This window comes from Truncatella angustata (assembly GCF_020726525.1).
Source record: "Truncatella angustata strain MPI-SDFR-AT-0073 chromosome Unknown BKA67scaffold_1, whole genome shotgun sequence".
NCBI classification, from domain to species: Eukaryota; Fungi; Ascomycota; class Sordariomycetes; order Amphisphaeriales; family Sporocadaceae; genus Truncatella; species Truncatella angustata.
The window spans coordinates 1173378-1200064 of record NW_025763381.1 but is presented as its reverse complement, the minus strand read 5'-3'; the positions used below and the strand labels follow the sequence as shown (position 1 = coordinate 1200064).

The following is a 26687-nucleotide window of genomic DNA, read 5'->3' as shown; positions in this document are numbered from 1 at the left end:
GTTAGTGCTGATACCCCGCTGGAATTTAAGGTATCCATAAAGTAACTTGCTTGGTATCACAACTGAGCCCAAATGCGATCAGCCGACCTACGTACGTTACAGCACTTGCCGCAATTTCAGGGCAGCCGACCATGTTTGAATCGGCAGGCTCGAAACAAGATTTGCAAAGTCGTATAAGCTCGAATGGTTGTCGTTACCACTGAAATAATGTCTTGTCGTACATGTGCGCCGTGAGACCCGAATGCGAATGGCATCGTCTTAGCTCCTGTCTTACTGCAGTTGTCGGGCTTGAAAATCCCCACATGGTCGTGGACTGCTCTGGAGTTACTCGTCACTGTATCCGCACGCGTGCAGTCGCGTTAATCGCGTCCATAGTAAAAACGTTCAAGAATTTCATGTTGTCACTGCGCTGATGCTCCTTATTCACCATAAGAGGTCTGTATTATCAAGGTAGCATATTCCTTGAGGGGGGAAAACCAAGGTGTCTATCTCTCTCGACAACAGTGAACGAGGCCTGAGCAACTAAATTCCCACATCCTCGCTGCCTGCAAAATGGGTAACGGCGCTTGTTTCAAGACAGTAGTGAACCCATGATATCCCAACTTCAACATGGCCGAAGCCACCCAGGAGCAGCCGACCATTGGCGAACAGACACCTGCCAAGACTGAATTAGTGGCACATAGTGAAGACATATCTCTGCGTCAACCCAAGCCGAGTCAGCAAATTGCTGGGTATTTTGAAACAGCTCAATGGTAACCGTCCCATCCCGATATACCACATACCCTTTCCTGCTGCTGCTGACACATCGTAAGGACTGCGGATGGGACGACAATTCTCACCACGACTTCCTCGGACATAGTATCGGCGTTCGTGCTTCCCTCGGATCTTCTAGAAGCCCGCTCAGAGCCACTATCTCTGTCCCCTCAGGCCTCAGTCCCCTTGGGAGATCGCACGAATGTACTGGCGTCGGCGCCATATTTTAATCTTTCTCAGGCTTACACAAATCAAATACTCGTTTCAAGCCGGGATCACCCGATACAGCTATTCTATCTATTCCCGCCGTCTCACGATGGTTCACCAGCGACACATACCGCAGCCTCAGCGTATCCCTTGACCAAGGCCCACTCGGAAACCTTCGAGACTGCCAACTCTCTGCTCTGGCCATCTCCTGGATCGCATTTCATCGCAGGATGCAAGAACTTCATTGCTAAGTTTGATGTTAGCCGGACGGGCGAGGAGCCTCTACTGCGCATCAAGACCATTCCCTCCGAAAGACATCTTTCAAAAGGCGGCGGAGTTGGCATGCGCGGTACCATATCCACGTTATCAGCTCAGCCATCCGAAGATGGATACAGCGGCCTGACCGCTGCTGGAACATGGACGCGATGGATTGGGCTCTACGACTTCGCTCAAGCAGGAGAGTGTACCGCTACGTGGAATATTGAATCCGCTGTTCAAGAAACTCGAGTTGGAGGCAACGGCGGTATATCTGGCGAGGGAATCACGCAGACGATCTGGAGTCCTTGTGGAAGATATCTGCTAGTCTCCGAGCGAAAGTCGAGCGGAATTCTCGTATACGATGTTCGAGTGACCGGCCAGCTGCTTGGGTGGCTTGAAGACCGTGTTGCATCGAGTAACCAGAAGATCAGCTGTGATGTTTTTCCTTCTCAAGATGGTGGTTTTGAGGTCTGGTCAGGCACTACCTCTGGCACTGTCAAGGTCTGGGAAGGTGTCGGTCTGACAGCGGGTGCTCAGAAGCCTTCCTGGGATTGGCAAGCTCATGAGTCCACCGTTGGCAGTACATGTTTGCATCCTACGGGCACCGTCATAGCAACCTGTTCTGGGTCCTGGGACTTTCATGGTGATAAAAACATTGGAAACAGCCAGGACCTAGGAGAGACAGGTGCTGAACATCCAGATGTTCCAATGGACTGGCTTCGCAGGCGGACGAATGAAAGTACACTCAAGATATGGACTCTAGGAGCTACAGCTGGCGGGATTTGAAGCATTTGTGCCATCGCTTGTGTAGTCTACACGACGGCATCCTTGCGGCTTCGTGGACGCTTCAAGCACATGTTCACTGGTGTCACCGCTGTGACATTTTCTGTGAATCATGACAATCAGGTTCAGCCCCTGGGAGTTGCTAAGACTGAGTATACACCGGCACAATCGATTTATCTTCACTACTAAACCATCTCATTTTCCCCGAAGATTGGCCACTCTGAAGGACTTGCGAGTCTCCACGAAACGGCCAACGAGTCCACATCATCAGCATGCTGTCCTCCTCGACTCACTGGCCCGCAGAAACTGCATCTCCATTTGTTGTGCGGCAACTTGATCCTGTAATTCCTGTATCCGCGAATTCTGCGCCTCGATCGTGGCAGCCTGGTCGGCAATAGTCTTCCTCGTACGTTCCCTCGTCCGACGCGCTGACTCATTGTTGCGGGACCGACGATCCTGTCGATCTAGCTCCGATATTTCCTGATTTCGCATCGCGCGACGTAACCGTTCTTCCTGAGTCATGTTGTCCTCGAGAGGGAGGTACGGCGGCCGGCTGCGGCGACTGTTTATGCGCACCCGCTCGACGGGCGCCTCACCATCGCGTGGCCGAGTCAGCTGCTCGTCGCGGGGACGAGCTACGCATTCTGCCAGCATGACGGGCTGCGATAGATCCTCGCCCTCTCGAAGTATGACGTGAGGTGTTCCGTCCTCTTCCACGTCGATCTTTACCCGCTTCACATCCGGCTCGGCACTGACAGATAGCGGGGCGCACTGCATCGGCGTCGGGTGGCTCTTTTTACCCTTCGGCTTGGTTTGTGCCTTTCGCTTTGCCGTGCGACGAGTCTCGCGGCTCGGAGCAGGTGTAGTCGCTTGTATAGTTGCAGCCCGTTGAGCCCGGGCTATTAGCCTGTCTAGGCTATCCGCCGACAGCGCTGGGTTTCGCTCGGGAGCAGGGCTTGCGTTGTTGCCAAGAGCCTGTTCTACAGCACGGTATGCACTATTCGCATACCAAGCTCCAGCACTCTGACCACTAGGGCTTGGGTACTGACTGAGAGGAAAGTTTGGAGGGCACTGATATTGGTCGGCAGTGTTTGTTTGCTCCGCCGGCGAAGGCAAATCGTGGCTAATAGTATCATTCTCATACCCTGGTGCGCTTTTCTGTGCTGACTGAACTTGCTCGGCCGAATCGAACGTCGTGAGCCGATCCAACTGTCTCTGGTCCAGATCCTTAGTGATCTGCGCAGCCAGGTTGGCCATGTCAGCAGTCTGCGAAAGGCCATAGCTATTAATATACGCCTTCTGAGCAGCTAGCTCTGCCTCGCTAAGGAAGGAATTCGTGTTGCGCAATGTGGCTATTGGTGCCGGCTCGGGCTTGGTCGTACTCACGTCGTCTGGATACTCTCTACTGGGCGCCCCGACATAGCCACTGACCTGCAGGAAGTCACCTTCCGATGGACGTTCAATCGACGCCATGGGAACGTCGTCCTCATATGCAGGTGAGGGATTCTTTGGACTTGATGTGAGCTGGAAATGATAGTGGTCTAACGACCCACCGCCGCCAGCTGCATGATCCTCGGGATCTAATATGAACTGGAAATGCTCCATGTTTGATGAATCACAGGGGTCTCCTGGATGATCTTCAGAATTTAATATGAGCTGGAAAAGCTCCTCGTCTGACGGTCCACCAGCACCTGTCGCATGATCCTCAGGGGCAATGCCCAAGTCGAAGTCAGGACTTATATCGTTCTGATGAGCCGACGAGAATGACGCGGGGTCAAAATTGTGGTTAATGTTACCAGACATGATAAGGCTGAATAGATTGATGCAATATACCAGAAATCGGGCTGTTGATATCTCTTAAGATGTGCACATGCAAAAACGTCTACGTGATGGTGTGGATAAAAGGGGAGAAAAGGTGTATGATTTGAATGTGTATCGAGAGGCGATTTATAGGTATTTTGAGTGGATGATTCACTGCCACGCATTGGCCACCCTTTGCTTCTGGCCTCCCCAGCTCTGCTGAGTGAATGTGCCAGTGGCCTGTCACGAGATCACGAGTCCCCCGCCAAAGAGCCGTCGAGATCGGATGAGAGCTGTCTCGGAGCCGGAGCTCTGGCCGCGCGTTATAAAGATTGGCTCCGGGATCCCATCTTCAAGCCAACAGTTGGCAGGAACCCACCGTGGTCTCTGTGCACACTCAGGTAGACCCGAGGAATAGCTTGCAAACTACCAAGGGACTCTGGCCCAGCCCGTGCCTACCTTGCAAGCGTATGGACATCGACACATTTACCAAGCCATTTTTCACCCGAATCTGACTTCCTGGGAGCTACGATGCCACCTTCCACTGTTCGAGCACGTCTCCGGACAGACGCTGCAATCACGAGATTGGTCTGTGGTGTTTAGTCTAGACCCAGCGAGCTCTGATCACGTGGATTCCTGAGTCACCATCCGACAAATCTATCTTGCCAAAGCTCACCTGCACGATATATACCCATGGAACAAGTTCGTCTTCTTGGCAAGCCCGCTGAGAGCGATCGTGGTATCTGTTACAGAACCTCGTATCGCTCTAGGAAGCTGGGTTTCATATAAGAGTTGGCATCGCTCAGAGACGACTTGGCGATACTTTAGAAGGAACGGAGGCGTACACCTAACAATTTGCCGAGATTCAAGGACCGAACATATGTGAGCTAATCGGCTTGCTCTGCACCGAATCTCTTGTCTTCTTTTTCATTTTCAAATTGCAGTGTGCGGCACGAAAAGACAGACGAAGAAAGAAGGGCTCAACTATTGATGAACTAGGTACCCTTGTTCGTCATGATTAAGGTTCAAAGAGTTTGTCCGAAGAAAAGGGGGTTTGGCAGGTGCAAACTGGCATTGGTTACACGGTATGTTTACTCTTTGCTCTCTTGCGTCAACTATAGGACTGAACCATGAGTATGAAGACGCTGCGCAGTACATCAAATTTAGGGGAATCTTTTACTACGCAGACAGTCTGACAGGACAAGCATATACATGGCAATTCCATTGCTGTTTCCGTCTTGGAAAACATTATTTACAATTACTGGAAGATTACATCGATTCTTTACTGAAGAAATGCGATTATAACAAAATATATTGCAGAATTATGTCTGTAGTAAGCGTAGAAAACTTGGTAGCATGCTCGCCATCTGCTTACTGTTCCGACATTGCTGCTGCTTTGCCTGTCTTCCTATGTCCGCCCAACATTAATCTAGACCAACCGCCAGCTTTTTGAGCAACACAGTAAGTTAATATATTTCAATCAATCAAGCGGTATGCGTTCCTCCGACATTATGGCTGATTATGGGATTGTTGTTGAGGATATCCGGGTTGCGGCTGGCCAGTATATGACTCCTGTTGTACAGGAGCTGCAGGGCCCTGCGGATGGCTGTGCTTCTGAGTATGGCCAAGCTCGACGTTGGCCGTGGTGTTGTCCCGGCAAGAAGCGAGAATGAAGAACACTAGGTTGACAACGACCAAGATCCAGATAATTGCGCCAATCGCAGCATTGCCAGCCATGGCTCCGCCGAAGCTGTTGGAGTAATATGCGTAGTCCAGAAGAGCGGCTGCCCAGGATGCTGCCCAGGCCCAGCCAGACAGCCAGAAGATTGCGCTGAGTGAGTATGCGATCAAGAAGACTATGCGGTAGTAGTATTGAGGCGCTTTGAGTTCAATTGCGATACTGGCGCCATAGATAATCCAGGTCTTGACTGCCTATTCCAATAAGTCAGCATAACGCAGACTCAAAATCAAGCACAGGGGCCTTTGACACAAGCTACGCATGGAACATACCAAGAAAATTAGATAGCCTGGAGCACCACCCGAGTAATAATAGTAGCCAGAATACAGCGACAAGGAGTACGCTGAGAGCGCTAGCACAATAATAGACAAGAGAATGATAACGCCTTTAATGATCAAGAGCCATCTCGGTTGAGGGGGCACTCCCGCTGCCATGAGACCTCGAGCACCCATACTGACGAGCAAAATCAGAGTATATGTAAATTATGAACTCAAAAATAGACAGGAGGTAGATAGATAAGTCTGAGAGTAAAGCAAAGATGCAGTGGAGTGATTCTCGCGTGGGTGGGATCCGGGGTACTTTAATATAGCTTTCACTCACTTAACGTAAATGGCTGCACCAGACGCAGGATGCGCTATCTGAGGAATGCCACAACAGCCACCAAATTTGGTCAAATCTCCTGTAGCGCGCGCAGGGAAATAAGAATAGCTGACCGTATGTATTGCGCCTCCCAACTACTGCACGACAGGTACTCTTGGCGTATTTCAGCTCAAGATGCGATATCTGCTTTTCATTGCTGGGTTTCCCGAAAGACGCCTTTCGTGGACTAGCTTCTGTGCCGCGAGCAACGTGCTGGCAGGCAAGTCGAACTAAGGTTCAGAGATCTGCAACTGACAACGACTCTGATTCGTCGATTGATCCATATGACTGCTGCAAAGACGGTAGAGCTGAATAGCCCCCTGTCCCTCAGAAACTGTTTTATTGGCCGTGCCTATAGGCGGTATGTAGCGCAAAAGTGATATTACTTAGGGTGCACCCGTTTACTAAGGCGCTAAGGTCGTGTTTTGCATTTCAAGTGAACAGAGTCAGGGCGTGGATACGTCAAAGGTATGCATGTAGTAAGGTTGCAGTCTGTAGATGATGGCACCTGGGGTAAGAATTGCGATGGGAAAGTGGGTCGTGATGCTGTTGTCAAGTTGCTGTGCTGTACTGTGCTGTGCTGTACTGTGCTGTGCTGTACTGTGCTGTGCTGTGCTGTACTGTGCTGTGCTGTACTGTGCTGTGCTGTGCTGTGCCGGCAAAGCGGTCAATGCACGTACATCAATCAATTTCAAGGCACCCATGGTCGTTTCTTCCTTCCAGAGCCTCAAAAAGACATTCTTCGACTGTGTTCCTTTCCAAAGCAGTCCAGTGAGTTCCTCAGTCTAGAACAAATTGGGAACTTTTTAGATTAGCTTTATAAAGTGTATTTCCAGACCCTCGACGATTCCTGATACATAGCAATCATTTTCATGGCTATTATATGGATGTATCAACTGATGTGATGACCACATCTCCGTTGAACGAGACCCCTGGACATGGACACCATGAGAAGCCTGTCGACCAATACGCTCGCGACAATGGCCTGACTATCGATTGCATAATTGATCCTTTGTATCTCATTTCATCGTTGTCACTTGTTTGCGACCATTCTGGCTCGCTCCATGACGACGGATCTCTTCGGCCATTTCAATTATCTTGTCCACTTTCCCTGCATGAAAGACCTTCCATTCCAAAAGCCTCGGTTGAACTGTTGACACATGTCAAACATAGGGACGATATAAGGACTGTCACTGACGCAACATTAACTGAACTGAACGAGTCGCCTTGTGCCAGAAAGCTGGAGCTGCCGCTCTTACGAAGTGACGCCGAAGTAGACTCAATCAATCTACAGCAAGAGATCAACACCAGAACGGCTATTAACATTCAAGCAGATCTGCCACCCTTCGAGCCGTTGGATGTATCACAGGATGAAGCTTTAGGCTTTCCCCAGAGTGCTCATATTTACCATGACGAAGTAGAAAACCTTTTGCGGCGAGAAAGGACGGCAATCTATAAAGACGGCATTGAATACTTAAAACGTGCTGTGCAGGACACTTAGCAAGATGCTGACACCGCTTCGTTACTTTCAGAGGTTGCTGCCACTAGACTGGGAAGAGTAGAAGAGATCACGCCGCCACTTAGTCCAATTGCAGCTCAGCCTGACTATTTCATACCTGATCCCGATGTATCTCAAGTTCCGATATCATCGGATCCAAGCAGTCTGCTAGATGCAGACATGGAAACGGCTCAGAAGGCTGTCATGGCGGACCAGTCATACTCACCCCAGCCTACGACGCCACGACTATCGCCACTCAATGACAAGCCTCCGGACGTGACATCTCCACGCAAGGTCAAATCGCTCAAACTAGAGGAACCGCTTGTGTCTTTGGGCTTTACAGAAGATCCGACAACCGGAATCATCGACCTAGAACAAGCCCTAGCCGACCTAGAAGCCAGCTACAACCACTCGCGCTTGCACTCGGAATTCCAGAAAGATTTGAGCGACCCATTCAGCGACGAACTAAGAGGTGTTCTACAAGAAGCTTCTGCGATTACAGCCCGAATTGTTGACCGGGAACAACTTGAACCAGCCGATACTATCAAACGACTTATGGTACCGGTGATGGACTTTACCATATCTGAACCTGAGTGGATGGGTAACGACTCAGATTCGAAGAAACTCTTGGAATGGGCCATAGTAAACCACCCCGGGCCAATGGTAACGACCTACCCCGGAGACCAGAAGGCTTACATGCAATTGCAATGGATTCCATTTCCTTCCAAGCTCGGAAGAATTTCCCTTGCCGAGACAATTGATGCCACGGACACCCACTCATCTATTGAGCTCACAGACCACCGTGGGATTCTGACAAGCTCGGATTTTGTCTGGAAGCGACCAGATTTGGCCATTCTCATGAATTTGGAAGACGAAGATATTCTCGACGCGGGCGAAGTAGTTCACGCGACAGAAAAGTCTCATCAACCACATTCTAGCAATCAACGCGAGTCCTTTTCAGCACTCATCAGGAAGAGAAAGCAACAAGCAAATAATTCTGCCTCTACAGATACTTTTCCATCTCCAGTTGATCTAATTGTGCCAGCAAAGGCTGGCTCAGATCTTGATTCATCCAAACACATACTCGTTCGACCGAACGATGCTTCAACTTCTTCGACTCTGCTCGCAAATTTTGTGACTTTTCACAACTACAAGAAAAGAAAACTTGATTCGAGCTCGTTTTTCGAAAAACCTAGTCGGCAAGAGATTACTCATTCAAAGGAGGACAGTTTCGATATACCCGACCATGAAAAGCATCAACAGGTCACAACATCGGGTACTCGAGGACGGAACTTCAGATATGCCCCGTGTCCATCACTTAAAGAAGAAGGGGTACCAGCAAATATATTTGCGGCCATATCAATGCCACACGGTGTCACATCGTGGACAATGAAACTATTGCCACACTTGAAGATTGTTGAGAGAGACTTTGACCGATGGAACGCTATGACTTGGGATCGAAAGTCTATCTTGAGATCGCCTGTTATCTCATCATTAGCAGCTGAGGCAGATGTTATTGTATCGCCATCCACAGGTATCATCATCACCTCCCTGATCAAAGCTATACAGCGCCCTTTGCCTGGCCATAAACGTAAGGTGGCCTCCAGGGCGAAGATTGAACAGGTCTCTCTACGATACGAACGTATGATTATCCTCGTTTCCGAAGCAAATCGAGTAGATGAATCAGTACGCGAGTTGACCCAATCAGAGCACGCCGCCTTCGCGGACTTCTCTGGCTTTGTTTCTGGCTTGGACACAGATACGCAGGTCTATTACATCGGAGGCGGCGAAGAGATTTTGTCACGATGGCTGGCTTACTTCATTACCAAGTACTCATATGAGGCGAGAGAGGTGGACAGCTTAATCATCGAGTCCGAGTCTACATGGGAAATGATGCTGCGCCGGGCAGGCATGAATGTGTTCGCAGCACAAGTCATCTTATCTTCGTTGAAAGAACCACGAGGTGTCCCCAGAGACGATTTTGGTAGCCGCGGACTGGCTAGATTTATTAACATGTCTCTAGAGGACAGAATCGCCAAATTCGGCCAGGTACTTGGTGGACAAAGAGTTCTTCGACGAGTTGGCTCAGTACTGGATTCCTCCTGGGAATGATGTCAAAGTGCAAATTATGAATAACTTGCTCACAACCTCGCTACAAATCGTTAGTGAACGAATATGGAAAATCATGCAATTTTGCTGGAAATAACAGTGGCAGATAAGGCGGTACCGAATCGGGAATATAGACTCCGTGACGGATAGGCATGTTTCCTCTGCGTGGTATACGACAACAACGGCAGGGCTCAGGCAACTCCGTAGTGATTACATCATGAATTTAAAAAGACAAGGATAAAGAACAAGAAGCCAGCAATGTGATATAGCCGAGTTTCCATGCCCACGACTGCCCCTGATGTTTCGATTTGAGTCGGCGATGTTCCATTTGCTCCGGATGATGTTGTTGTGCTGTCAGCTGGGCCTTCGCTCGAAGCATCACTTGTGGAGGTGCTACTTGGCTGGACAGTGGTTGCCGTAGCGGGGGTCGCGCCGCCTGTCCGATCGGGATAATAGTAGTCCAACCAAGTCGAGCAGGACTCGTAACAGGTATGCGTTCCCATGAGGACAGTATAACCCGCATATTGCGCCTGCGCCCACACCGTCCCACGCGCGTAGTCCCACGACACCGTGGTCGGCCAGGCGTCTCCCTCCTGCCGCTTGTCCCACGCCATGGTGTCCGACGTCGTATGCATGGGCACCTCCTTACCCGACAGGGCATCCACAGAGGTCGCGTAGCATCTGGGCAGCGGATAAACGAAAAGCCCATACGTCATGCCGTCGTGCACGGTTGTTGTGCTCTGACCTTCGTTGGTAGGGCCTGTCGTGAACGAATATGCGCTTTTCAGGTTCCGGCACGTTAGTCTCGCTGATCAAAGTGCAGGTGAGGTTTGGGAGCTGGGAAGGGGGACTCTCACGTTGGGCAACAAAAGCTGTTGTGGGCAGTGATGTCGTACCACCCGCTGTTGTATCGAGAGGTGTCGTACCAGCCCTGGCTAGAACCAGTGCTGATGGCAGTATAGCCAGACGGGCAGCCAGAGTAGTACAGTGTGTCGGCCTCCTGGACGGTGCTGAGCGGCATGCTACATGGTGCTCTGAGATACCAGCCTGGAGCCCCGACCATGGTTGGGGTGCAAGCCAGCCAGTCCGGGGTTTGATTGCCTCCGCCCCGGAAGATCTGAGTCGGCGCAGTGAGGTAGCAGCTCGTCGTGACCACCCACAGGTTGTCCGGGTCCACACATGACGCTGGCGGGGTGTAGTGCAGGGTGGGGGTGGGCGTGATAGTACTTGGGTAGGTGTACGTGGGCGTCCAAGTGTAGGGGCAACTCTTGCCCCAGCAGGTCGATGAACCGCCAAGCTCCGAGTAAACGGTCGCCCTGAACATGGCCGCCTCGGCGAAGAGGGTCGCGTCATCGGCCAGCTGGGTCGTCGTCGTCACGACCTCGGGTTCCCGCGCCAGGGTCACGGTGATTACTTGAGATCTGAGGACCTCGACTGACGTCGCCTTACAATATGGGTGGTGGGTATTTGCCGTGACCCAGGCAGTAGTGCCGTGGAAATCAGTACTGAAGGGCAACCAGTCCATCTTATATGAATATGCACTGTATCAATTGGTGTCAGTCGTTGTATCGAGTTCAGAAGAGACCTGGGCCCGACGTTATCACCGGACATACGTAGGGCAGCAATAAGTGTCTTCCCGAGTGTAAGAGAAAGGGCCCCCATATGCATATGATTTCCAGGCGGCAGCAGAAGTATAGCTCTCCGGGCAAGCCGTATATTCGGCGGTTCCCTGACTGTACGACAAAGTCGCAAAACAGTTGTCAGCCGAGCGGTATGGCTGGCTTGTTTCTCCGTGGAATGCATAAGTGCACGTCGCGTCTGGCTCCCCTTGATAAGGGTTTCTGTTGCACTACAGCATTTGGAGTCAGTATTGAGTTCTTCATTATGGTCGGGAGGCGGGCAGTGCACGCTCGATATACATGCTGAGAAAGGTAGGAATGTAAATACGAAATGTGCCTACTGCTGCAGTCGAAAGCCAGAGATTCGATGCCGCCACGCAGGTCGGGTCCGGCGTGAAGACCGTCGATACTACATCTCCAGTGCCAGCCATGATTATGGTTGTGGACTGCTCGACGCAAAAGCACCCGAAGTATGTGCCTGCATTTCTAGTGGATTGTGGGATTATAAGCTTATTTATGTGCTTGAAACAAACAATTGCCAAGGCATTGGCACTGCAGCCTGCATGCGCGGGCCTTGCTTTCTGGTAAGCTGCAAGTCTTGGCGGCCAGGATCTCCGGATAATGTGCCGCAGAACGTCCTGCGCCAGCCTATGTACGGCAACGAAGGCCTAGCGACTTGTTACATATAACAGTTGAGTGGTCGACGCGAATCTTGACAGGCCGCACCAAAGCTTTACTCAGTATCCTAAGCCATAGTGGTGTATAATATGAAACGAAGATGGGCTGTCATCGTTACACTAGTCTAGCAGAATAGGCGACATATGCTTCGTGATGCAGACTTTGCTTTATAGTAGAAGTGTGGAATGGCTTCTCCATTCAATTCTTTCCGTACAGTTTGGGCGACAAATAGATCTATTCAGCGCTATCGTACGAAGGAGAAGAAGGGATTCTTCCCCTCGTACGTGGTCTATAGATAGGGGTTCACCCGCACGGCTGCTGGCTGCCGACAGCCACATCGTGGCTGTGGTGGCTTACTGCCAGCACGCCGGTGACTACCTATACTACGTAGTCAACCGTCGTACGAGACCGCGAATAGTATATTCTAACAAGAAGCTTATATTATTTAATATTAGTAGAACGCCTAGTTCTCAGACGTAATATTGTCCAAGAAGTGAACTGGACCCGGCGCTATTCGCGGCTATCTCGGTCGAATGTCGTCCTGGTTACACCCAGCACATGTAAGACTGGCGACATATTGTGAAGATACGGCGTAGCGTATGTCTTGCCTAGGACCGGGACAAGCGAATCTAAAAGGGCAGAGAATGTAGTTAGGTATTCGCCGCGGCGTGCTCAGCCTCGATATTATTCGCGCGCAACTTGGCGAGGGCGTCCAGCAGGATCATCGAATGTGCATTAAGATTGCCGACTGCTTCGGTATCCGTCAGGTAACCAACCGTGCAAGTGCTAGTGCCTAGAGCTCTAAGGTTGGTGTGTTTCTATCATTCACACGGCTACAAAGCGGAACTGAACAGAATCCTGATGAGCTACCCGAAACTAGACATTTGAAAGAGGTTTCTTCAAGTGCGTCATATACCAGGTGCGAGAAAAAGACAATCGGATAGAATTGACTAATAACTCTTCTAGTTGGCTATGTTTGTGCAAAGTAGTAATGTTAATAGGGACGCTACTAATACGGGAGTCATGGTTACTCTTTCTTGCCCTTTCGCCTGTCCTGACTGCTCTGTCCGGCATTAAACATGACTTGCTTCGACGCCTCCTGCTTATTGCCTTCAATCTTCTTGTCCTTCTCCTCCTTAGCCTTCTTGCGTCTGTCCTTGCTGGTCTGGCCAGCTGCTATCATCATGTCTTCGATGTCATCCTGGTACGTCCCTTCGCTGTCTCCACTGGAAGACATAGCAGAAGAGTCTTTACATCCGAATTTACGTTAGCTGAGCTACTGCAGGCTTATGCTCGAAAAATACCCTTTTTTAACAAGAAGCTTGAGTATTTAGTTTGAAGGCTTTCTTAGTCGAGGTGGATACTGGCAGATTAGCCAAAATGCGTGATAGCTAGCTTTAATAAAGAGCTTAGATTGAGAGTCTTCTTTTTAGTTCTGTGTTCTGGTCGATAGTTTGATCGTATCTAATGATGGTTAATAATATTCACCTACTGTATTTATATACTTCTCTCTTAGTCGCGGGCTATATCTATGTCCTGGACAAGTTGGTAACCAAGTTAAGAATCGGTTGGATCTTGCGCTCCTCGTTCCTCGCTCCCGTGGTGTTAGTCCCAAAAAGGAACTTAATCCGTTAGACCAAGATGGTCATGTTGGAACAAAATACCATTCGCTTCACTTTCATTGAGATCTTTGCATCTTGATTAATGGGAGTTGGTGCAGGAAACTAGTTTCACACCACAATAGTAAGTTAGACCACTTAGCGCTTGTAATACAATTGACCAAAGCCTTTTGCGTACTAAGTGAAAGTCATATGCACTTTGGATTATCAACGTCGCCTAACCTAAGAGGTAGGTTGCTGGTTGCGCTATGACAAAGAAGGCAGCAATCTCTAGCGAGCGTTGTTAGAGCAAGAGCTTCTGGAAGAATCTCCACTAAATGAACACTCCCGCTGTTCTCTACCTAACCTTTGCAAATAAGAAAAAGGGTCACGCTTTGTTACGGACTTTTCGTATGCTTTGCGAGTTATTTCTGGTCGAGCCATCAGTGGAATGCCCACATTCCTTCTTGTCATGGGTACCCTTTTCATCCGTCCTATTCTGTCCGCAGTAGTTGCCACTTCTGATTGGATTGGGTTAGCCCCATAGGACATGCCTTATACTGTGTAGCCGGCGCAGACTTGCCAAAGCTAAAACGTGTTGGCTCCAAATTTGATCCTAAATGGGGCCAGGTTGAACTTGCCAGGACAACCGCCGCCAGAGCTGCCGCCACAGCATGGGGGCAACTTTGCCGCGCGATTCTTCTCGGAATCACAGTTAATCCAAATTAAGAAGAGGCCGACGCCAAAGCACGTAACCCAGCCAGTCCAAGACAGTGTCAACACTCAGGACTATAAATCTCGGCTCGTCGCTTTCTCACGCGTTACCGCGTCCTTCACGTTGAGACCCTCGACGTTCCCCTCACCTCTATATTTCTGTCTCATCGACAAGAGCATTACTTAGCGTATATCATGCAGAATGACAGCTCGTCAGGATTCCGACAATCTAGCATGGGATCGGAGTGATGAGCGTTTCGAAGAGGCGATAAAGCAAGTCCGCTTGTCTTCCACATGTCGCAAAATTGAATCTTTTGCCAAGAGGATATTCGCAGAGCCCGCAACCTTGGTCACCCCCTTAATCGTTGGCGGCTTCAATGTGCTGTATCCCATTCGAATTATAAGTTCCTCCACTGATGTTCTCGTTCGCTTACCCTGCCCTGACTCGGCCGTGTTTCCCGAAGAGAAAACACTCGGAGAAGCCGCGACGGCAGCATACATCAGCCAATATACTCAACTCCCGGTTCCAAAAATCTTTTACCATGGTATTGATTCGGATATCGGACCATTTATGATTATCCAAGACATCGGTTCCCGACGAGCCATGGGCCAGGCTCTGGAAGCTCCCCGCGACCCTAACGATACACCAGTTTTGCATTCCGAAATCTCCGAAGACAAGCTTAAGAGCCTGTACGGAAAGATGGCACGGTGTGTGCTAGAGCTCGCACAACCTGTTTTCCCGCGCATTGGAGCTCTCGTTGAGATAGGCCCAGGAACCTACGGTGTAAAGGGACGACCTATCACTCTTAACATGAGCAATATGGTTCAACTTTCGAACATCCCCAAATCAGTCTTTCCACCCGAAGGGACCACATACCAAACCGCTGATGAGTGGTACGTGGTCTTGGCCGAAATGCAAATGGCAACACTTCTTTTCCAGCATAATGACATGGTGTCCTCGGAAGACGACTGTAGGACCAAGTACGTTGCTCGCCAACTTTTCCGTAGGTTGGCTAAACAAGGCCGGCTATCGAGTTTTGGGTTTATTGAAGATGACTGGTCCGCCCGTTCTAGGCACACCCGTGCAACGCTGCCAGCGCCGGACGGTCTCGGCTCTTTCCGCCTCTGGTGTGACGATTTCAGGCCAGTCAATGTTCTTGTTGATGATAATGACCAGGTTCTTGGGGCTATCGATTGGGAGTTTGCTTATGTTGGGCCAACTCAATTTGTCATAGACTCACCCTGGTGGCTCCTACTTGACGTTCCTGAGATGTGGGATGATGGTATCGAGGATTGGACAAGTGTCTACGTAATACGGTTGAAGACTTGGCTTTCGGCAATGAAAGAGGTAGAAAAAGAGGCGAGTCCTGGTTCCTTGCTTCTCTCAGCGTACATGCGAGAAAGCTGGGAGACAGGCCGTTTCTGGCTTAATTATGCCGCCAGAAGAAGCTGGGCGTTTGATACCATCTATTGGAAATATCTGGACGAAAAGTTCTTTGGTGAACGAGAAGGAGATATTCCGATGGAGGAACTATGGAAGACGAGGGTACATCTTCTAAGTAAAGAGGAACGTGCGGCGATGGAGCCGCTTGTACAAATAAAGATGGAGGAATCGAAGGAACGCATTTTAGTGGAATGGGATGCCACGGATGCAAATGAGCGTCTATCTTCCTTTTTATTTGATTAATCAAGCTCTCATCCGTACAAGTTTAAGATGAAGCGGGTTCTGCATATTGGCATTGTAGTAACCACTATTAGAAGTAGGATGCTATAGATTCAGATTACTTGCTGCTTGTTCCACTCATGATTAAAGAACAATCAAGGTGGTGTATAGTCGGGAGAGTAGATTACCGAAAGATAGCAAATGCTTAGAGCTCCAAGGTAAGATATAGGGTGCCCAAGATTCAGAAGTAATTGTTCAGTCATCCAGGGTCGAGCGTATGCTCCGTGTTAGAAATGTCAAGGTTTGCTGTTTTCGTCGTCATTTTAGGCTTTGTTTATAATTAGTAGACTTCCTCACACCTGCTGCTTAGATTGAACCGTTAACATGGACGCTAGGGATTCGCTAAGTTGAGACTTATGTGTTTTAATTTTGAGAACTTCTTGCGATCACCCGCGGACTTCACAACCAAAAACCCAGCCAACCGATATTTCCGTACGCGATTTGTTGACCCATTCGAGCGCGTGCAGATCGAGATCACCTTAGTATACACAGCACAGCTTCATTAAGCTTCTTCCCCCATACCTCGAATCGTCGTTCAGGGTTAACAAAGCCGCCGTCGTATGAGATACGGGCGAGCTCGGCAGTTCATCTTAGACTCCTTGATACACAGCACAGAGATCCGGGTTTGTTACTCTTGAGTAGGACAATGCAATCAACCCAGACTCGAGTGCTTTAACGGATCACAGCTGCTAATCTAGTGATTGACATTCAGTTTATTTTGGACTAAATATAGCTGATCCCGACGTATCGGCTTTATCGCATGGGCTAAGCAGGTCCAATCACGGTTGGAAGTAATTGGCTCGACTAGTGATATGCTGTACGAGGCTATACGATGCTTGTTAGAAGGCTTTGAGATAATTCGGAAGTCTATATACATACACTCATTGCCGCATTACCATTCCAGCAGAGCCTACTTATGATGGATTGGTGGTCGCAGCTAACCCATACATCGGATAATACGTTTTGTATGAGTTACTTGTTGCTATTAAAAAAATAGCGAGATAGTCCATTGCACAGCTGTTTTCAACTAAGTTTCACTAATTGGTTGCACATTATCTGGTTTCTCAAGAGCGATTTTCACAAGCTGCCCTGGATCCTCTGGCAGATTGTACCCCGGGAAGTGGGAATTCCATTCTGGACTTCTTCGCGAGTTGGGTCTGTTCAAGAAAAACAAGCCGAAGGAGTAAGCCAATGCTGCTACAAGCACCTCAAAAGGCGTGTTTTGAAAGGGGTATTAAATGAACCTGATAAGGTGTCGGTGGTCGCTTTATCAAGGGCAAATCCTTTGGTATATGTCCTGTTGCTAATGATGTCGTTCTTTTCTAACCCCCTGTATGAGTAAGGAGGCTGTTGGGCATAAGTTCTTTGGTTGTCAGCTTTTTAGAGAAGCAGCTTTGCTATATAATCCGCCTAGATCGTGCACCATGCTAGGAAGCTTATTGAAGGTGGCGCTGACACGCTTCCAGAGGTTAAGAGTTCCTCTAATTCCTGAAACAGTATTCGTCACGAGAAAAGATCGGCGACTATGTGGTGGATAGCTATGAAGAGACTTTGTTTACCAGGTCCGTCATCAAAATAGCACATGTGAACAAGGGGCCCTTCTCGATGTTTAGACGTTAGCGGCATTTGATGATGACATTGGCCTTTAGTTTCTCCGTGGCTTCCAGGCCTTTCGCATGATAAAGGTAGAAAAAGCCGTGGATATCGTCCGAGATGTATTGCTGCCAATAGTTATGGTTTGGATTCTTAATAAAGCGCGCGCGTAACATAGGATGTCTTGATGCGATGGTTTCTATGGCCAGTCGATAAAGAGCCAACGGCATTGCGTCTCGCAAACGCAACAAGAAGCTCTGGTCAAAGGATCGCTAGGGCGTATACTCCAAATGAAAGTACAGTCTTTGGATTGGACTCAAGTCATATAGCCGATTATCCAGTTCATCTTGTTAAACCTGGTGTTTGGATAGAGCCGGAAGAAGAGTGGTTTGACCGTGAGGCAAGCAGCGATGCTAGTTGAGAGATTGTCTTCTACCGTAAAACATTAGCAGAGGATATATTCCCCTAGTAGCCCGAGCCATTGCGGAGAACTGCATAGCGGTGATAGATTCTCCGCTAGACTAGAAACGTTGATAGAAGCCGCGGGTGGCTCATGCGGGTCTTTTCACATGTCAGAACAAAACGGTCGAGATTTTCCGTGGCGCTTTCTCTCAAGGGACGCAAGGTGTTGTCTACTTATTACACCAGGCCTATAACTTGTTCTGTTATTCGAACAGTGGCAAAGGGCTTCAAAATGTTGACTTTATATTATGAGATGCGAATGGTCCAGTGCTGTTGGCAAAAACTTAATTTCGTTGACTGGGTTTCCCGTCCAGATGTATTGTACCCCTCCCGCCATTCTATTTGACAAGATCTGTTATAAATGCATAACACCAGAAGTGAACCCTTTGTCCATATCACAATCGTTCATTTCTTGACCCAATACTATATACAGCAAAACATTACATCATGGCGACTTTAGAATGAGGACACGGCGATGGCAATCGCTTGCAACTCGGAGTGTGAGATGGACACACTGATCTCCTTGACACCCGCCTTCTTGGCGGCATCGGCAGCAGCACCGTATAGCTAAAGTCTTGTTAGTGGCGGTTGAGGGCAAAATAATGCAAAATGACGAAAACTCACACTGACAATGGGCGCACCATTTTCATCAGAAAGGACTTCAATGTCCTTCAAGGCTGCACCTCCACCTAGGCTCTTCACTCCAAGGCTCTTGAAAACGGCTTCTTTGGCACTCCAGCGGCCGGCAAAGGAGCTTTGGGGACTAGGCATCTTGCGGCAGTACGCAATCTCTTTCTCGGTATAGTTGCGCTCGACAAAGGTATCGTTCTCAATGTTGATGGCTGAGATGTCTTCAACATCAACACCAACCTTGTTCTTACTTGATTCCAAACTTCGAGCAAGGGCCTCAATAGACGATTTAGTGCTGTTAGCCTTCGGTGCTTGAACAGCGGCGGCGCGCTTGGCAAAATCGGCAGGGTAGGTGAGACCAGCAGTCTTCTTGTCCTCAGTGACGCGAGCCTCGGGGTTGAGCAGGACAGAGCTGAGCTGCTCATCGCTGTATGGGGCGCTTGCCTTGGCCTGGAACAAGGCGTTGTTGATCAGACCATTGTGGAAGTACCGGTAAGACTTCTTTTGACGAGCGGCAACCTTGCTGGCGTATGCCTTGAAGGTATCTTCGTCGAGAGTGGCATACAGGTACTTGGGGTGGATACCAATGGCTTGAGCACCCTTTTGACCGAAACCGAACGAGGTGACGGAAAAGGCCTTCACGCCATCAGTCTGGATGCTTCGACTAGGATAGACAATCATATCGAACTGTTCCATGACGGTGTCGATATTGTCAGCGTTGCGGTTACCAGGCACCAAGCCAGTGTTGAGGACCTGCAAACAACCGTTCAGCATCCAGGCACCAGCAGCACCCTTAGGGTGACCAGTGAGGTACTTCTGGAAAATACCAAGAACGGCGTTACCCTTGGTGCGGCCGAGGTGGCGTAGTTGCTGGCAGATGACAGAAGATTCATTCTTGTCGTTAGCTTTGGTGGAAGTACCGTGGAATGAAGCAACACCAAGATCATCAATAGTAAGACCCCAAGTAGCAAGTGCGCCACGTAGGGGAGCAATGCTGGTATCCTGCTTCCAAAAGTTGTTACCGAAGCTGCGAAGAGCTTCCTTTTCCTGACGAATAGCCTCCTTCTCAACGTGAGCCACACGGTCGGCAGTGTACTCGTTCTCGTTGAAGTCATCACTCTGCGACTTGATTGCAGCGATCTCTTCGTGCAGATATTCAAGCTCAGACTCCTTCCAGTTGCGAATTTGCTTTTTGCGAAGCTCGATCTGGCGACGACGGTACTTGATATCCAGCAGAGGTGAAGGGAACTTGCCACGAGTCTCGCGAGCAGTCGTGAGGACACCTTGGCCAGGGGCCGGGACTGATCGTCCGATCTTGTCGCTAGCGGTTGTGGTAAGAGCAAGAATACCGTGGATGGGCACACCCATGTCAAGAGCAAGCTTGGCAGTCATAATGATCTGGACACCGGAACCCTGCGACTCCATGAAGCCGTTACGGGTGGTAGTAGTAGGACGCGACATCTCTTGGGGCGTGCGGCCATGGGCAAACTCATCAACAGCATTGCTGGTGGCCTTCATATTGGCGAACTCGTACGAACCTTCCTCGCCGAAGTCATCGAAACCGCCGACAAGGCAGACACGGGCCTTACCCTCCATGATAGTTTCATATCCGATATCGACCGACTCAACAGCAGTGGCACAAGCACCGACAGGAGTCTTGATGGGACCAGAGGAAGACAGCAGCAACATGTTCACCCAAGCAGCCATAGTGTTGATGAAGGATTCCTGAAGAATGTCGTTTTGGACCGGCTTGTCCAAGAAACGGTCACGGTGCATACCACGTAGAGCACCAGCTCCACCCATACCAGAACCGATGCAGTTGCCGACCTCAGAAACGTGGACATACTTGTAGAACTCATAAGGATCAGTGATACCTGAAGAGAGCAGGGCTTCAGCAACTGAGACAAGCACGAAAAGGGTGACAGGGTCGACCTGGGAAATGATGTCTTCAGGCACACCGTACTTCTTGGCATCCCAGCCGGTAGGAATTTGTCCGGCAACAAGGCGGTCAAATCTCAAAGCCTTGGGGATCCAAAGGGACGCACCCTTCTTCATGCGCACGGTGTACTCGCCGCTCTCGGGAATCTCGAAAATCTCGGCCTTGACACCATGCTGGCGTCTGAACTCTTCAGCAGTCTCCTTGGAAGCCTCGAAAGGCTCGAGATCCTCCTCGATGACGACTTCGTGAAGGAGCTCCTTGTTGTTGGGGTCATACCCATCGAAGAGCTCGGGCTCGATCAAACGGATACCCGAGTGCTCCAAGATCTGCTTTTCGTACTTGGTCTTGATGTCCTTGTCATCGACGGGCTCGCCGGACTTGGCATCGACCCATCCAGAGTAAGGCTGACCCTTGATAGGGCCGTTGTGATTCTTGATAAGACCCATGATCCAGGCCATTTCAACACAACCTTCCAGCGAAAACTCCCCATTCGCTTCCATCTCCCAACGAGTTCTAGAGTTACCCCAGGGACCAACCTCGGCGAAGCCAGTGATAACGACAACCTTGTCAAGATCGACCATGCCCTTGAGGTTTTCGTTGAGTGGCTCAACCTCGGACTTCCAGTCTGGCAGTGTTGGGAAATCAAACTTGATGTTTGCACGGGGCTCGACCACCTTCCTCTTGTAGAGAGCCTCGCTCTCCTCGCCGTTGACAATCTTGTTCTCGATGGCAGTCTCCTTGGTAACCGCACGGCGGATTTCACTGCTTCCAGTGATGTTTGCACGCTCCTTAGACATTAACTTGTTCAGTTTCTTGATGAATTGGAGACCACCATTGAGATCAGCAAAGACAGGCTGGCTCTGGCAGAGATCGACAATATCAGGTGACATGAGACCGAGCAAGTTGAAAGCCATCTCTTGCTGCGAGAAGGTGCGGGCACCTTCCTGCTCAACGCTCTCGGCGACAACGTTGTTGCCAGACATGAGGCCAGTGCCACGGGTCCAGCCAATGACAGCACCGCAAATGGTAAGGTAGCTGCCCCAGTCCTCAGATCGCCATCTGTTGAAGAGAGTCTCGAGACCAAGCTTGGACTCTGAGTACAGACCATCGCTGCCAAAAGTACCATGATTAGGCGACAACGGCAGGACGACCTGGGCAGGGCGAGTCTCGAAGCCGCGCTCGGACTTCTGGCTCTTGACGCCTCCGAGGAGACGGAGAAGGTTGGTCAACATGATACGGTGAGCGAGCTCAGACTTGGAGTCAATGCCATCGATTTGGCGGCCTTGCTCAGAGATGGCAGCAAATGGGACGATGTAGTCAAGATCCCAGCCCAAGCCTTTCTTGGGGTCATAGATGTAGTCAACGAGTGCCTCGACATCTTGCTTGCTACCTTGATTGAAAGGAACGACAACGAGTTGAGAGCCGCGAGCACCATATTTGGCATACATAGCCTGGTAGTACTCCGTAACCTCGCGGGAGAAGCGGCTAGTGGTAACGATAACCTTGGCGCCACCACTGATCAGACCCTGCAAAACCTCGGCACCAATGGAACCAGCACCAGCACCAGTCATGAGAACATACTTGCCTTCATAGCTGATTCCATCCCTGGCAGCTATTTCCAAGCAGTCAAGGTAGACGGTGGAGAGCTTCTTGTCGTAAGCCCAGCCGGTGAGTTCATCAAAGCTCTTCAGATGCAGGAAAGGCATGGACTCAGTCTTGCCCTGCTTGGGCTGACTAGATGCCTTAAGACCAGTCTTCTTCACAAGGCCTGCCTTTCCGTTCTCCTTTGGCAAGATGGAGCTCTCATTCATGGCCAAAGACTGAAGGACATTGTCAGAAATCTTCTTGAGCTCAACTTGTGTAGGTCTAGCCATATTGTGTTGAGCCTTGATCAGCTTTACCAGGCGTGCAAGATCGTTGTTGACCTTTGTACGGTTGCCGTACTCAGTAATCTTACCACCCTCAGCCATCTGCTTGACGTAATGCTCAAGCTTGCGGCAGCTCTGTCGTGGGACTTCTTCGTACTTGATATTGCCCTGGTTGTCGACAGTAGTGTGAGGACCAGTAGGAACGTTGACATCCTTGTATACAGGTGCAACATTCATGACCTCCTTGCAGTTCTCAATCAACTGCTCACCAAGCTGCTTGGCAAGCTTGTAGGTCTCGCCACGCTCGGTCGGGCAGTTGTCGATATGGTACTGCATGAACTCCAAAAGGAGCGGATTTGACTTTGTCATAATGCGGATACATTGACTGACAATTTCACGGTCGACGACCTGAAGTCTACCGAAAATGACATCGTAGTACATGCTGAGAGCATCCTGGCGCGCCCAGTTCCACGACGAATCGTATGTACGAGCTTTCAGGGGGCTGAAGACAGGCTCAATGCCAGACGCGTAGAAATCACCATGCTCAGCAGCCCAAAGATCCAGTTGAGCCTGCAGCACCTTTTCAGATTCTTGTGTAGTTTGAGCGGCCTTCTCGCCTGAGCGCAGGTCAATCTTGAGATATCTCGCCAAAAGCTCAAGTTGCTGCTTGAAGAGAACACGCTGGTCCTTTGTGAGGGCGTCAATGGCAGCAGGATCCATCATCATGCCACCGCCGCCACCTGCAGCGGGACCTGCAGCAGCGGCTGTAGACAAGCTGATTCCGGCGTTGCTGGCATATTTTTGAGCCACGTCGTCTAGGAAAGCCTTTGCGTCGTTCTCAGAACCCAAACGGGCCGGCGGCTCCATTGTGATAGCAAGTAGCAGGGCGCCGTCTTGCCTGCCAGCGCCAAGACCCCACCTAGTCTCCAGGTACTTGCGAGCTGATGTGATATTGAAGCCACCGGGCATTTTCGAGGATACCAAACGGGCAATGAGCGACTGTGACTGCTTTCCGAGCTGACCATTGAAGGTAGCCTGCATAACAGAACCGAGCTCGTCTAGGGGTATGTCCTCAGGCTTTTCTGGTGTGGAACCGAACTCCTTTCCTAAATCACCCAAGATTTCGTTCTGCAGAGTGGATTTGCCTGGACGATAGTTAGCTACCTGAGCTCGAAACGCAAACTGCAAATACAAGGCAACTCACCACCAACCAAGTCCTTGATGGCTTTGCTGAGAGGAATCTCCGAGAAAGGTTTCTTCAGCTTCTGAGCAATGAGAGCTCTCACAATGTCCGAAGCGGCCACAGGGGCATCTGGAACGGCTGCAGCTGGACCTGCACCGGGAGCTGGGGCAGCAGCAGGGGCAGCGGCCGAAGCAGCAGCGGCCGCTGGTGCAGAGCTGGAGCTCTCAGCGGTTGCGGCTGCGGGCTCCGGCTCGTCCTCAACAGGATCAACATCGTAGTAGATCTCCTTTGCGTCCTTGTTGTAGCAGAGAATTTGTCTTTGAACGGATTTGGCAGCGTCGTATGCCTCGTACTTGGATGCCAACGTTCGCTTTGCCATGACCCCTAGTGTATCCGCAGGACCGATTTCGACGATTCGCTCGGCTGTCTTCTCACCGAGGAAAACATCTTGCGTCTCAATCCATCTCACGGGAGAGGCGAACTGATATGCAAGAAGCTCCACGAGGAGTGTGTGTGCAAGCTCTTGCTCGACTTCGGGACGCATGTTGGGCAAAAAGTCGCGGTCGTGATGGCGAGATGCGGGAGGTAGAGTAGAAGATTCGGGTGCCGTAGGAAGAGCTAATCAAAGCTCTCTATGTGAATGAATCCACCGGGTATCTCTATTGAAAAGGAAACTCGAGAGGATGCGGCAGAAGCTGAAGCAGCTCGTTCCGGTGAATGCCAATGGTGAAGAGGTGGGTAGATAGATGGTCTATGAGGGCGAACTTTTATTAGTCTGGTGTCGATTGGCAAGGTCGAACCAGCATGGAGTAGGTGAGAATAGTAGTATGGGGGGAGTATGGGAAGAGGGACGGATGGGAATTACTTTGAGCTAAGGAGGGAAGAGTCTGGAGAACAAGACGACAGGAATTCTCTTGTATCTTACAGTACAGACAGCAGTTCACCTTCCCGAATCAAAGCACCGCCGTTGAATAGACTGACTACAGTATGTGAAGAGAAGACGGCGAGGTAGGGTTGATTGGCCTGAAGATACAATACACCCTTCGTGTAGGTCTGGGGGGGATGCAATGCAGCTGAGCTACCTATGGAATAATTCAATTCCCAAATGTTGAACCAGCAAAATTTGGCTGGCCGGAGGGTGACACAGTCGTTGCTCTCGGTGGTTGTCTCGCACCCACTCCCCTGCAGGTGCTTGGCTCAGGGAGCTTTGTACTGCATGGAACACCAAGTAACACTGAGACCATCCCGGTTGATCCAGCTTTTTCTGGGCCCACCCTGCCCACTGCCCAGGCCTGCCCTCCTTGCCCTGCTGGCCTTGCTGACAGCCTACTGGTCCCATCAGTTTCTTATTGGCTGCTGCCCCACTACGGGTGCTCCAAATTTACCGGCCTGCTGCCACCTCCTCAACCATATCCAACGGCCTAATCTGCTTGAGGAATGGCATGCTCGAGGACCCTTTCCCCACACAATCTCTTCACGCGTGTTCTTTACCTCGACGTAGTCCAGCCTACACATGCCGCCGCGTTCATGCCGGTTGAGAAGCTGCTCGCGCACTGCTATGTTGGCGACAGAGAAGAAAAAAACATGAAGCCAAAATGAGGGTTCCCTGCTGCAGAGGAGAGGGGGGGCGTCTCCTGGCTTCCAGTATATCGGCCACTGGTAATCCATGGCTGCTGTATCTACATCACTTTGTTATCATGATGCAAAGCCAATGGCGTCATGCCTCTGCAGTTTGCCCAAAGTCAACATGACATTCTTAGAAATGTATGTACGTAGGTATTTCCGAAACTTTTTCTCTCTTGCATACCCCCAATCCTGGGTTGGCCCCTGACCAATCCACTTCACTTCCGTTCCCCCGCCGCGGGATGCAAGTACAGGTACTTTCATCGGATATATTAATTTGAGCGAGCAAATGGCTATCTTTCGAACTGCCAGGTCAGTGAGATCAGTCATGATGGGTTGTATGGGATGTTAGCCATCAGGTTTGAAACTCAATTCTTTTTTAGCAGAAAGTCAGTCCGACGGTTCATCTGATATGCGTCTTTGACTCTCTTGAGAAGAAAACAGCTGCTTTCGACTACATAGTTAGGTGAAGACGCCAAGAAATCCGTGCATGCCGTGTGCAGAAACATGAGCTGCAGCATATTGTGATGCATGGGCTGGGCCAGTTGGTACATCATACTGAGAGGACATGTTGATGTGTGTGTGTGATTGCCGTATCGCAGCCCGTCAGATAGGCCCCAAGTATGTGTCTCGGGATCATTGTATTAGACTTGGACTCAAATGTCAAGGTGATGACTACATGTATGCACGCCCTAAGGATCACGATAGCGATATCTGCCTTGAAACACACATCTACGCAAAAGTCGCTACTCCGGGTTCGATGAGTTCTCAGCAGACTACCTCAGTAGAGAGGTCTTACACAAATGCTTCGGTGCCTATCAAGATGTTAGATGAGCACCCCCCGTCTTCCGATGCTTCCGGTGCCTGAATTACCAGAGACTCCTGGATGCATAACCTTGAGTATACCATCAAAAAGAACCCAGCATCACGTAAGGTCCATAACTCGAGTGGCCCTGAACGCTAGATCAGATATCACAGTGGCCATTATGTCCATCTACCTCAGTCTAGCACAACGACGAGTGACGTGGGAGACATAGGTGTTGCGATGCCTTCACATAGATGCACCTGTTTTGCTGAAGACTGTCCACTACCAACTCAAACAGACACGCACAAGCTGAAGGGTCTACTGTACTGCAATCAAAGTCTAAAGTGGGTGCAGGTAGCCGTGATTGTGAGAGCCAATCGATTTGCCGGGACAATTGGTATTGCTCGCTTTTTACTTCGTCCCTATTTCCCATTCTTCCCCTCCCCGTCAAAACCCGATATATTGCG

General features: G+C 50.1%; 10 protein-coding genes across 10 annotated transcripts; 5 read left to right on the top strand and 5 right to left on the bottom strand.

The window, feature by feature from the left end:
* Positions 1-609: 609 nt before the first annotated feature.
* Positions 610-2004, top strand: BKA67DRAFT_652495 (WD repeat domain-containing protein; the record flags this gene model as incomplete). Its single annotated transcript, XM_046106179.1, has 2 exons — positions 610-752; positions 813-2004. 2 exons carry the CDS (start codon positions 610-612, stop codon positions 2002-2004), a joined length of 1335 nt encoding a protein of 444 aa, XP_045963383.1.
* Positions 2005-2268: 264 nt separating this feature from the next.
* BKA67DRAFT_652494 (uncharacterized protein) lies at positions 2269-3804 on the bottom strand (the record flags this gene model as incomplete). The annotated part of the gene is made up of 1 exon (XM_046106178.1): positions 2269-3804. One exon carries the CDS (start codon positions 3802-3804, stop codon positions 2269-2271), a length of 1536 nt encoding a protein of 511 aa, XP_045963382.1.
* Positions 3805-5310: 1506 nt separating this feature from the next.
* BKA67DRAFT_652493 (uncharacterized protein) lies at positions 5311-5991 on the bottom strand (the record flags this gene model as incomplete). Its single annotated transcript, XM_046106177.1, has 2 exons — positions 5311-5733; positions 5812-5991. The coding sequence occupies 2 exons, from the start codon at positions 5989-5991 to the stop codon at positions 5311-5313; spliced, it is 603 nt and encodes a 200-aa protein (XP_045963381.1).
* An 884-nt stretch (positions 5992-6875) lies between these two features.
* BKA67DRAFT_8834 (uncharacterized protein) lies at positions 6876-7768 on the top strand. The gene has a single exon (XM_046109520.1). The coding sequence runs from the start codon at positions 7062-7064 to the stop codon at positions 7677-7679; it is 618 nt and encodes a 205-aa protein (XP_045963380.1). The 5' UTR covers positions 6876-7061; the 3' UTR covers positions 7680-7768.
* An 88-nt stretch (positions 7769-7856) lies between these two features.
* On the top strand, positions 7857-9788 carry BKA67DRAFT_529415 (uncharacterized protein; the record flags this gene model as incomplete). Its single annotated transcript, XM_046099066.1, has 1 exon — positions 7857-9788. The coding sequence occupies one exon, from the start codon at positions 7857-7859 to the stop codon at positions 9786-9788; it is 1932 nt and encodes a 643-aa protein (XP_045963379.1).
* A 106-nt stretch (positions 9789-9894) lies between these two features.
* On the bottom strand, positions 9895-11772 carry BKA67DRAFT_8830 (uncharacterized protein). Its single transcript, XM_046109517.1, has 2 exons — positions 10643-11772; positions 9895-10565 (listed from the first exon to the last, which is right to left on the bottom strand). Exons 1-2 carry the CDS (start codon positions 11308-11310, stop codon positions 10001-10003), a joined length of 1233 nt encoding a protein of 410 aa, XP_045963378.1. The 5' UTR covers positions 11311-11772; the 3' UTR covers positions 9895-10000.
* A 2534-nt stretch (positions 11773-14306) lies between these two features.
* Positions 14307-16182, top strand: BKA67DRAFT_8816 (phosphotransferase). Its single transcript, XM_046109516.1, has one exon. It carries the CDS (start codon positions 14597-14599, stop codon positions 16079-16081), a length of 1485 nt encoding a protein of 494 aa, XP_045963377.1. The 5' UTR covers positions 14307-14596; the 3' UTR covers positions 16082-16182.
* A 1443-nt stretch (positions 16183-17625) lies between these two features.
* On the bottom strand, positions 17626-18108 carry BKA67DRAFT_543944 (uncharacterized protein). Its single transcript, XM_046101227.1, has one exon. It carries the CDS (start codon positions 17938-17940, stop codon positions 17734-17736), a length of 207 nt encoding a protein of 68 aa, XP_045963376.1. The 5' UTR covers positions 17941-18108; the 3' UTR covers positions 17626-17733.
* Positions 18109-18628: 520 nt separating this feature from the next.
* Positions 18629-24529, bottom strand: BKA67DRAFT_8799 (fatty acid synthase subunit alpha). Its single transcript, XM_046109515.1, has 2 exons — positions 23814-24529; positions 18629-23754 (listed from the first exon to the last, which is right to left on the bottom strand). Exons 1-2 carry the CDS (start codon positions 24334-24336, stop codon positions 18740-18742), a joined length of 5538 nt encoding a protein of 1845 aa, XP_045963375.1. The 5' UTR covers positions 24337-24529; the 3' UTR covers positions 18629-18739.
* Positions 24530-25600: 1071 nt separating this feature from the next.
* BKA67DRAFT_543939 (uncharacterized protein) lies at positions 25601-26678 on the top strand. The gene has a single exon (XM_046101226.1). It carries the CDS (start codon positions 25984-25986, stop codon positions 26281-26283), a length of 300 nt encoding a protein of 99 aa, XP_045963374.1. The 5' UTR covers positions 25601-25983; the 3' UTR covers positions 26284-26678.
* Positions 26679-26687: the final 9 nt, after the last annotated feature.

Coding starts and splice junctions, on each gene's coding strand:
- BKA67DRAFT_8816 (XM_046109516.1), top strand. CDS start 14,597: ATGACAGCTCGTCAGGATTCCGACAATCTAGCATGGGATCGGAGTGAT.
- BKA67DRAFT_8830 (XM_046109517.1), bottom strand. CDS start 11,310: ATGGACTGGTTGCCCTTCAGTACTGATTTCCACGGCACTACTGCCTGG. Junction 10,566..10,642: donor AACAGCTTTTGTTGCCCAAC/GTGAGAGTCCCC, acceptor GAACCTGAAAAG/CGCATATTCGTTCACGACAG.
- BKA67DRAFT_8834 (XM_046109520.1), top strand. CDS start 7,062: ATGGATGTATCAACTGATGTGATGACCACATCTCCGTTGAACGAGACC.
- BKA67DRAFT_543939 (XM_046101226.1), top strand. CDS start 25,984: ATGTTGATGTGTGTGTGTGATTGCCGTATCGCAGCCCGTCAGATAGGC.
- BKA67DRAFT_8799 (XM_046109515.1), bottom strand. CDS start 24,336: ATGCGTCCCGAAGTCGAGCAAGAGCTTGCACACACACTCCTCGTGGAG. Junction 23,755..23,813: donor CATCAAGGACTTGGTTGGTG/GTGAGTTGCCTT, acceptor ACTATCGTCCAG/GCAAATCCACTCTGCAGAAC.
- BKA67DRAFT_543944 (XM_046101227.1), bottom strand. CDS start 17,940: ATGCCGTTGGCTCTTTATCGACTGGCCATAGAAACCATCGCATCAAGA.